The sequence below is a fragment of the Zingiber officinale genome, chromosome 9A, assembly GCF_018446385.1.
Source record: "Zingiber officinale cultivar Zhangliang chromosome 9A, Zo_v1.1, whole genome shotgun sequence".
Taxonomy (NCBI): domain Eukaryota; kingdom Viridiplantae; phylum Streptophyta; class Magnoliopsida; order Zingiberales; family Zingiberaceae; genus Zingiber; species Zingiber officinale.
Window position 1 is genome coordinate 34,049,654 of NC_056002.1, and position 10,454 is coordinate 34,060,107.

At 35.2% G+C, this 10,454-nt stretch overlaps 3 protein-coding genes across 4 annotated transcripts; all 3 read left to right on the forward strand.

Moving 5' to 3' along the window:
- Positions 1-501: 501 nt before the first annotated feature.
- LOC122018805 (sister chromatid cohesion 1 protein 3-like) lies at positions 502-5,810 on the forward strand. 2 transcript variants are annotated; one of them, XM_042576218.1, is made up of 14 exons: positions 502-736; positions 1,402-1,663; positions 1,755-1,801; positions 1,878-1,927; positions 2,019-2,083; positions 2,155-2,540; positions 2,681-2,798; positions 3,126-3,262; positions 3,341-3,915; positions 4,037-4,073; positions 4,152-4,194; positions 4,288-4,420; positions 5,355-5,490; positions 5,583-5,810. In XM_042576218.1, the coding sequence occupies exons 1-13, from the start codon at positions 616-618 to the stop codon at positions 5,451-5,453; spliced, it is 2,073 nt and encodes a 690-aa protein (XP_042432152.1). In that variant the 5' UTR covers positions 502-615; the 3' UTR covers positions 5,454-5,490; positions 5,583-5,810. The 2 variants fall into 2 exon arrangements, with proteins under 2 accessions (XP_042432152.1, XP_042432151.1); XM_042576217.1 differs by having other exon boundaries at positions 5,355-5,810.
- A 1,769-nt stretch (positions 5,811-7,579) lies between these two features.
- LOC122021773 (copper transporter 6-like) lies at positions 7,580-8,165 on the forward strand. The gene has a single exon (XM_042579930.1). It carries the CDS (start codon positions 7,621-7,623, stop codon positions 8,062-8,064), a length of 444 nt encoding a protein of 147 aa, XP_042435864.1. The 5' UTR covers positions 7,580-7,620; the 3' UTR covers positions 8,065-8,165.
- Positions 8,166-9,375: 1,210 nt separating this feature from the next.
- LOC122019137 (glutathione S-transferase T3-like) lies at positions 9,376-10,041 on the forward strand. Its single transcript, XM_042576635.1, has one exon. It carries the CDS (start codon positions 9,376-9,378, stop codon positions 10,039-10,041), a length of 666 nt encoding a protein of 221 aa, XP_042432569.1.
- Positions 10,042-10,454: the final 413 nt, after the last annotated feature.

Below are 10,454 nucleotides of genomic sequence, written 5' to 3' on the forward strand. Positions count from 1 at the left end.
TTAGTAAAATGCATGAGTAAATTATAAGGACTAAATTGAAATTAGTAAATTACAAGGGTCAAAAAGAGACAAATGAAATTAAATAAGTATCTTCTTAAATATCAAACAAACCACCTAGCTCGAACTGGACACTGTCCAAATCATGACTTGAAATATTCATAATTATGGGAATTTTTCAAGAGCTCTTATGATCTCTTAACTATAAAAAAAAAGAAAAAAATTCTCGACAACTTATTTGATTCCATTTTTTTAATAAAATATTATAAAAACATTTTAATAAAAAATAAATTGAAAGAGCGGCTCCATAAACAAATCAAAAGAGCTCCCTCCCCTTGGCCACGTATGTGCCGTTAGCCCGATTTAGGCATCTAAGTGAATTGTAATATATCAAATTACGAAGCTAAAATTTAAAAATAGAGAAAATTGTGGGGGTGTAAAAGTAAAACTTTTTTGGGACACTTTTATTTAATTTTGTTTTGGCGCGCTTACGATTTTGGCGCGCCGAAAACCCTAATCCTTTCCCATTCCTCCCGATCGAACGGGAACGCTAAATCTCAGACGCCCGTCGCTGCCTCCGCCCATCCCAACCTCATCCTTTGCTGAAGAAGAACAAAGATGTTCTACTCTCACTCGTTGCTGGCGAAGAAGAGTCCTCTTGGAATGGTGTGGATTGCTGCCCACCTACAGAAGATGAAGAAGACTCAGGTTGACGGGGTCGACATCCGGTCTTCTGCAGGTTCATCTCCATGTCATTCCATCCTCTAAGATTTTTATCGTCATCGGACCCCGTACGGCTCTCCTTCTCGATTGTTTAGGTTAGATTTGGTTGTTTAGTCTCGATGGGTTTCTTCGAATCTACATCTTTTGGATGTCTATTACGGAGTTTCCTTTCGCGGTCGCTGCCCATTCGACGCCTGTCGAGTTGAATAAATGAATCCTTAAATAACAAGAATCTTTTGCGGTCATTATTATTTTTTTTTGTTCTTATATACAATGGAAAAATTATATTTTTATGTGTGTTTTGGTTAGATTTCACTGAAGCTGAGTTCTTTATTTACAATATCGTCAAAAAAATGTCTGTATGGATAAATGACCCTGCTGCTGTCTCGAGAGCAGGTTTAAGGTGTATGATTCACGCTCTATGTTTTCTTTTAATTTGATGGAATGTTTACGTTGGATCAGAAATGTATGTTTGAGTTGGTTATAACGTGGTATTTGATGAAGGATTCATTGGTTTTACTTTCTTTTTACTGATTCTTTTTCTTTGTTTTTTTTTTAAAAAAAAACATTGTTGTAAAATTTTGCTTCAGGAAAAGATTGTCATTTTCCTTCAATAGGATGGCCTGATCTTATACTTCAGTTTTGTGATGCTTATTTTTAACTTGTTGTGTGCTTTGGTAGAGGAGATTATGTATCCACGAGCTCCAATTGCTCTGAGACTGTCAGGGCATCTTCTGGTTGGCCTTGTCAGAATATACTCGTGGAAGGTGAATTATTTGTTCCAGGACTGTAACAGAATGTTGACTAATATAAGGGTGACCGTTGCTTCGATACAAGTCAATTTACCAGCAAATGCAGATAAAGCTCCATTTGAGTCTATAACATTACCTGAGACATTTGACCTTGATGCATTGGAGTTGGATGATTCAATCAATCCTACTGAGTATGTAATTTTTCACATTAGATTGTATAGGGAATTCAAGTGGTTGTTAGCTCTTTATAATTGTTTACCTTGTTCCCATATTTTGATACAGTGGCCTAGACAATCACCAAAAAGATTATGAGCAAATAACTTTGGCAGGTCAGTAAATTTTTTTGATTTAAAAAAAGGTGATGTGTGAGATAGGAGTTTGCTAACAATGGCTTTATTATACTAGGTGAAGCTTCAGTAGGGCAAGATCAATATGTAGCTTTCTTCATTGATAAGGTCTCAAATATCTTATGTTTTACATGTATCAATATTTTTATAATTCCAGTAATCTAAATATTTAAGCTTTTATATGGATTCCATGACTTAGGATAACAGCACAAACTCATCAATACAGCCAGAAATTAGAAATGATGCTGAGCCCATGGAAGAAGAGTAAGGCCTTATGTCAAGTTTCTTACTGAAACACTTTAGTGCACTTCTTCTAATAGTACACTTTGATGCAGTGTATTGCCGCCATTTGATGGTGGTCTGGATGCTATTGTCAGCCCAGCTCTAAATTCTGCATCTTTTGATGGCCCTGTTTCAAATAATCACGGCAATGATTCTTTTCAAACTTTTGATGTGAACAATAATATTCAAGAATTTCAAGAAATTGAGGTTATGCGTCAAAATAACTTGGAGCCTGAGAACCAGTTAGAGTTGGATAATACTAGTAATGGTGTTGAATTACATGATCATTCTACATCAGTAGCAAAGAGAAAGCATAGTCTTGATCCAATACTTGAAGATATTTTGGTTTCTGGAGAGGAACCTTTGCCTTCAACATCTCATGCCAAATCACCAATGTCTACATTTGATTCCAACATTGCTAACAGGGAGATATCTTCTGGTTAGATTTTTTTTATTTTCTGATATATATTTTCCAATTATTTCAGGGTTGATCAACTTAAAAATGAGTCATTTTCATCAATGTATGATAGTATTATCTGTGATTCATCTTATTCTTTATGTTTGTTGGCTGTTTGGTAGGTCAAGTCTTGCCTTACTTGGAGCTGGAGCTTCAACCTTCACCTCCTGTCAGAGAACTCAAACGAAAGAGAAGAATGAAAATACATTCATATGATGAGAAAATTGTATTGGCAAATGCGTAAGTATCACTAAATTTTTTTACAGAAGAACTTTTGTGGTTTGATCGTTGTATCAACTAACTAATCTAACTTAATCACTGTCACTTGATAAACAAATTTTCCATTAGGGCAATGCTACAAGAAAGTTAACTTTGTGGATTTTTTAATTCTACTAAAAATTATAAATTTAGATGTTTTCTCTTCTCTTTAATATGAGGATCATGTTGCATGAAATTGTGCTACAAAGATTAATTATCTTAAATTTTTCTTCCAGATTCCACTTTTTGAAGATATTTATGTTACTTGTGACAATTTGGTTTTATACATCATACAATCTGTTTTTTTAGGGATATGAAAAAACAACTTGAAGACACTACTAAATTTGTTTGCAAGAGGAGGAAGCTTCCATGTTCAGCGCTATATCTTTATAAGTACCATAGTAACCGCCTCAATGATAAAGTATTACATGAACCATTGTTATCCGGTTAGTTTTTTGGTTGTTGTCATTTTTACAATTTTGAGTTATAATATGATCCTTAGTTGAAGTCAAACATATATGCAGGGATGTGTAGTTATCTCCAGGAGGTTTTTTCTAGATCCTTTCCTCTTCACAGCAACAATTCTAGCCATATGGAAGTTTCATCAGAGCTTGCAAATGAATTATCTCATGTTACCTCAAAGGATCTGCAAAAAGAGCCTGAGCAACAAAATAATTTGGATGGGGAGATTGAGCGACATTGTGACAGAAATATGGAACCAGAACAACAGGACAAGATGAATGCAATACCTGAGAATTCTCGATTTGATATGCATACTGATATTGAACCAGAACAACAGGTTGAGTTGAATCTAATACCTGAGAATCCTCGATTTGATATGCATACTGGAGCAACTATAAATGAAACAATACAATCACCCTATGGAGGAGTAGATATGACTCCCTTTAACACCACAATAGAAGGTTCAACTCGTGACTTTGATAAGACTTTTGATACAGAGATATTGCCCACAGTTGAAAGTTTTGCTAGGACTGAAGCAACTAGTTATGCAACTGGTGCTAGTTTATTCTCTTTGGAGGAGGAACCACTTCAAAATAGCATGCCCACAATTCCAAGTGTGTTGCTATCTGGAGAGGAAGTAAGTTCCGTAGTAGAAGGATATCAATGACACTACTTTCCATGTTTTACTTTTCTTAAGATTGTTGCTAATAAGCACCTCTATATACCTTGTCTTGAATCTTTGATCTTGATTTGTTTAGGATTTTGATTTTCTTGATGCAAGTATCCAATCATCAGGTAAGATAAGTATGTTTTTTCCCTTTGCGTTCTTTGTTACACAGAAGTTCAAATCTTAAAATAGTTTTCCTCATGCAGGTTATAAAGAAAATGAAGCTGGAACTTTATCGGCGCGGACTAGGTAAGAGAAATTTGATTTATACTATGTATATTTTCTTTATTAAAACAAATGGAAAAGCAATGCTTATGTTATTAAAGTTTCTTCATGGTGTAGGGCTGTGGCACAATTTCTTAAAAATCAATCACCATCTCAGAGTCAAGATAAAGAACATGGAGTTTTAAGTTTAAATGATATCTTAGAAGGAAAAACAAGAAGACGATGCGCGCAAATGTTCTTTGAAAGTTTGGTAATTATATATTCTGAGAGCATTTTTTCTTTTTCATTAACATGATTCAAGAACATTGTTAATTCTTCCATTAGAGTATAAGATATAGCCTTTTAGTGATGAAGTTACCCGGGTTAAAGGAGGCCATGATGACTAACTATTTTCATAGTTAATGTTACCTTCTAAAACATTCTCTTTCAAATATCACATTGGCAAAAACAATCTAGTATCATCTCCTGATTGACAAGGTTAGTTTTTTATGGAGAGCGCATGGGATGTAATTTCTTAAGAAGGGATCTTTGGATTAGTATACCCCTTACCAGTTTTTCTTTCAAGCTATAAGTATTCTATATCTTTGTTTTTAATGTGGTTTATGTTGGGATTGCAAGGTTGCAAACAAAATCCTACATTAAATTCTTTCGGTTCCAATAGTTTCTACTTGTTTTACTTATAAGAAGTGCTTAGCCATTTTAAGTGTTTAATCTTTGTTTCAGTAATTAATTCTTTAACTCAATTTATTAGGCGCAAGTATAAATTTCTACCTTAAGTGCGTTTGATAGTTGCATATTGGTTCATTGGAAAATAAAACTAATCATTGTTGTTCAAACACAGATCCATTCTCACATAATTCAGTGGATTCATTGACCACATGACTTGATATGTTTTCATCTATTTATGTCTATTGCGTTCTATCAATGAGTGAGATGGACATCCAACAAGTTAAAAGTGTATATTAGTGATATTGTTTAGTGTGGGTTCCATATACTCTTATTCATCACAGTTCTGATTGCAATAACTAGCAGTGGTTTCATATACTGACCATACTTTATTATAGTATTCAAATTCATGACCAGAAAAAAAAAATGAACATCCTTAGATCAGTTCAGATATGATCAATGTGTTCCATAACCTTATTCTTTCATCTTTGTGCTTATTCTGAGATCTCTGTCGGTAGGTTTTAAAGACTTATGGGTTCGTAGATGTACAACAAGAAGAGGCATATGGCGATATTGTCATTTCTCCAACACCTGCACTTTTTGCTACCAAGTTTTGAGGCAATATCTTCGATGCCAACTTATCTGTATATAGAGGTTAAAACTCTACCCAGCCTGATACTAAACTATTACTTTCAACATTTGTGCTATCCATTTTTTGGTCTTGTTCTCTGCTTCTGGTCGTTCAGTGTACTGTATGTCGACGGTATTCTTGGAAGGGATGAAGGGGATACCTCTAAGAAGGATATCTATTGGGTTATAAAGGAACTACTTGTTACATGATGTGTTCTCAAAATATGGAAGGGCATGCTTGTTGATATTCTGATACTTGTATATGTAATTCAATGCCCTAATGCTCTAAGTTCGTTGTATTCATAGTTATAACCAGATGATCAACAAGATGATCAAAGTAAGTTTATGGTGTATCTTTTTGTTGTTGAAACTTGTTTTAAATCATGTTCAGTTTCAATTTCTAAAATATGATGAGCTCTGGTATGCCATTGGTCATTAAAGACTGATCAAACTATAACTCATCCAATTTGCATGGCTTCCTAACTTAACTTGCTCAACTCCATAAATAAAATCTAAAATATTTTAGTTCATTAAAGGCCCTCTGAGTCATCCAACAAACAGTTTTTGTGAAATTTAAATTCTGTTTGACGTCACATTAGTTTGGGTTGGGCACACATTATTCATGCAGCACATAGTCCTATCTCATCGAATATATTCTTAATTAAATTAGGGGTCGTGATGGATGACAAAGAGTTGTCTTTTCCAAACTTGAGAACCTACAATTTTGATAAACCTTTTTTTTAATGAATTTGATTATGTAACTCATACATATTCTATGAAATTTTAAGTTACTAATTCACTTAAAAATAAAATCTACCTCTCTTTCATGCATTATGCATGATTTAGTGGCTCTTATAAATCAATTTTGATTAAATTTGAGTAATTTTAACTCCAACAATAACATTCAAATTTTATCATACTAGGTGAAATCGATTATATAGATTTTTTTATGTCATTAAATTTTATCTCTTAGTATATTATTATTTATATTTAAATAAATTTTATTTTATTTTATTATTACTAATCCAGTCTTTTTTATTTGATACGAATATTTGTTATAGTTTCACATTATCTAACTGTAATATTTATTAGTCATCTAAGTATATATTATACTATCTTAAAGGTGTCTTCTGAATTTTTTTCAACATATATGTATCATCTTTAACAAAATTGATAAATAGGTTTTTTACATAATAATATCTTCTTTGGTTAGAATCAAAATTATGAATTGGAGTATGAATAAGAAAAAGAGAAAACTGACCCCAACAAATAAGGGAGAGGATTTATACTATGATATAGTTTGGACTCCTAGAAAATGATGCCTTTGGATCAATGTATTTGGAGCAAAAGTTGATATTGCTCATCCCAAGTAACTCACTATCGTCAGTCCCATGGTAAAATACAGACAGATAAATCCTAAGAGTATTTGTCCTAACACAACGACACTTTATATGGGGGAGGTTATTAGACACTCAATATGTATTTTGTACTTGTTGAAAATTAACCTTAAAACCTATTAGAATAAACATTCATACAAATATTAATTACGTCAATGGCCAACCCGTGAGGGCTGGATCAATCTATTTAATGGTATAGAAAGACCTCATTAAATTAGAATTTTCCTATGGAACAGGATCATTTTGAGGTGAGAGAGGATGAGCTTGCCATGCAATGTCGAACACAAGATAAATTTTTAAAGGACACAACTTTGTTTTGGATAAGTCAATTCATTTATAATCTTGTACATCTGTGTTTTTTTCTTCTTAAACATCACTCCTCTATAGTTTCATGTATGATAATTTTGTTCGTGTTGATTCTGAGATAGATTAGTGAAGGGGCTGGGAATGAATTTACTTAGTAATTATGGTCATAGCTACTTGATAATATTAAAATAAAGGTTTTTTTGAGCTAGCAAATATAATAGGGCGTTTTAATATTTTTTAAAAAATAAATATTGTTTCTAGAAAAGAATAACGGCGGCCAACGGGGTGTTTATTTTTTCATTAAAAAAAATCCACTCAATAAAAGCAAACCAAGGACGTCCTCATCCAATCTCTTGGCTTCCTCTGTTTTCCTCTTCAACCACCCGCCGGTGCAATTTAACTGCCACAACTCTAACGTCCTCGCTCGATCTCTCGGAACTCATCGGCGTCCATGGATCACGGTGGCGGCGGAATGGGCGGCGGCGGGATGACCATGAACAGCACCACGACGCACTACACGGCCATGACCTTCTTCTGGGGGAAGAACTCCGAGATCCTGTTCGCCGGCTGGCCCGGCACGCACGGCGGCATGTACGCCCTCGCGCTCATCACCGTCTTCCTCCTCGGCCTCCTTGTCGAGTGGCTCGACACCCTCCGCCTCTTCCACCCTCCGCCGGCCGGAAAAGTATGCGGCGGCGGCGGCGGCGGCGTCACGGCGGGGCTCGGCCACACCATCCTCCACGCCCTCCGCGTCGGCACCGCCTACCTCCTCATGCTCGCCGTCATGTCCTTCAACGGCGGAGTCTTCATCGTCGCCGTCACTGGCCGCGCCCTCGGGTTCCTGCTTTTCACCCGCCCGGCGCTTCTGAAGGAAGCAACGGATTGTTGTCCATGAAGACGGCGGGAGTCCAACGGTTTTAACTACTTCCGGTTGATATGATGCGACGCTTAATTACAAGTAAATAAGGTCTTATTGATCAATTAATGCGTGTCACTTGTTTAATCCAAAATTTTAATTATTTAAAGCTTGGCGTGTTTAATGAAAACTTTACGATCACAATGTTGTCGTGAGATTGTAAGTGTTTTTATCCTGAAATTAAGATTGCAATCTCTTTGTTCTTTTTGATTGTTTCGCTTTTTTTTCTTTCAAATAAAAAAAGCTTTTTAAAAATTATTTCATGAATTTATGAGAAAATAATTAGTTGTCTTCGAAGCTTGATCGTAATAGTATATCTAAACTTCATAATATATTCTAATCATATTGGAGTTTAAACCGAGTTTAATCATAATTAACAGATTTAATGGTACATTAACAGCTCTAATTAAAGTTTAAACCGAGATCATGTTCATATTCATAATGTCCAGAAGTCCTCTCCTTGGTCATCGCTCATCAGTTTGAAAACCCAGAAAGTCAACTACAATCTCAAAAAAGTCAACTCTAATTTTGTACTACCCATTGACGAATAGTGAAGTACAAGACATCAACTCCATATCTCTTAGAGCATCCACAACGCGACGTTTAACGTCGCGTTATAATGTTACTATACATTAACGGTGCGTTGTGGACGCTGACATGGTGTTAAAACACTTGTTCATGGGGTGGGCCAGGGCGGGCCCATCCCATGTGCAAACTTTTTTTTTTTAAGCCAGGGATCACGTTTTTTAGTTTTTAATTTTTTTAAAAATGTAACACTTTTTTAAAAATGTTTATTTTTACACCACGATTCTTTTAAATAACAGATTTTTTAAATATAAATTTTTAAATTAAAAATTAAATAACGGCTAGTTATTTAACGGTTACTTTTTAACGACTAGTTAATAGCTAATTCAAAATTTCATCTATAAATAACCATCAATATGCACACATATTTTCATTCCAACTCACTACTCTTTCAATTCTACTCTCTAAATTCTCTCCCCATATATTTTTTTCAAGTTCCTACCATCTTATTTTCTATCCGAGATGGATGAAAATAATAGGGCATTTTTTACAAATTTCTTGAATTCAACAAACAACTCGCAAGAATATTCATCTTCCCCAAATCCACAAATTTCATCAAATTATCTATACCCACATTCATTTCCCAATATGTCATTTCCTCCATAAAATCTTCAAAATTTCTAAGATTTTGGAAATTCTATGAATCATCTGAATTATGGCCCTCGAGGTCCATATCAACCGCTTCCAGCCGAATATTGGTAAAACATGAGTCATCCGTATTTCACGCCGTCGGCTGTTCATGGATATGGTACCCCGCACACAACTGGTATGTCTTTCACTCCTTCGATGTCGAATGAACCTGCAACTCTGATTTTTGTCCCGGAGACTCAACTTTCCGACCGTGAATCCCCAATTGAGGTGGTTAATTTAGAAAAGGCGGTTTCAAATGCTGAGGGTACAAAAAAGCGTTCAAGTTGGACAAAGGTTGAAGACGAGGTCTTAGTGAGAAGTTTTGTCACTATCAGTGATGATCCAATAATCGACAATGATCAAAAGGCGGATGCTTTTTGGGGACGGGTTGCAAGCTACTACAATGAGAATCTTCCCCTAAGTTCAAACACCAGAAGTACAAATGTTATACGGTCACATTGGCACAATACAATCCAAAAGAAGGTATATCGATTCAACGCAAATTACAATAGTATTTATAGTTCATATCGAAGTGGTCACAGTGATGAAGATATATTGAGGTTTGTGTACGAAAAATATTTATCCGAAAATAATGGTGTTGCATTCAATCTCGAACATGTGTGGAGAATTGTCAAAGACCGCCCAATGTTTACTCCACAGTCCGCTGATCACTTTGTGGAGACAAAGAAGACGAGGCCTCAGAGTCAGGAGCAAGCATCACCTCCTCCAACCAAGATGTGAGTATAGACTTGGATTATGAAGATACTCGTCTAATGGGGCAGAAGGCAGCAAAAAGAAAGGGAAAAGACAAAGTAAAATCGACCATGGAGGATCTGACACTAAACTACAACAATATTATCACAAAGTTCACTGAGTACACAAGCGTGAAGAAGTCCGAAGTTGATTTGAAACAAAAACAACTCGAAGTAGAGGAGATTAAGGCAAAAGCTGCATTGTCCAAATCTGAAGCTAAGAATCGTCGCTTGAAGTTGAAGGAGTATGAAATATTGAACAAAAACACTTCGTAAATGACAAAGGAGCAGCTTATCATACATGAATGTCTATGCAAAGATATTAGGTCGAGATGGAATATCTAAATTGTTTACTTAACGTTCATTTCCCAACTTTATAATTTTAGGTGTTCAGTTGTAATT

Bases quoted from the DNA above. Each gene is read 5' to 3' on its own strand.
- LOC122019137 (XM_042576635.1), top strand. From the start codon at position 9,376: ATGAGTCATCCGTATTTCACGCCGTCGGCTGTTCATGGATATGGTACC.
- LOC122021773 (XM_042579930.1), top strand. From the start codon at position 7,621: ATGGATCACGGTGGCGGCGGAATGGGCGGCGGCGGGATGACCATGAAC.
- LOC122018805 (XM_042576217.1), top strand. From the start codon at position 616: ATGTTCTACTCTCACTCGTTGCTGGCGAAGAAGAGTCCTCTTGGAATG. The intron at 1,802-1,877 runs GTCAGTAAATTT...TTATTATACTAG, and splicing joins TGAGCAAATAACTTTGGCAG to GTGAAGCTTCAGTAGGGCAA. The intron at 3,916-4,036 runs GTAAGTTCCGTA...TGATTTGTTTAG, and splicing joins TGTTGCTATCTGGAGAGGAA to GATTTTGATTTTCTTGATGC.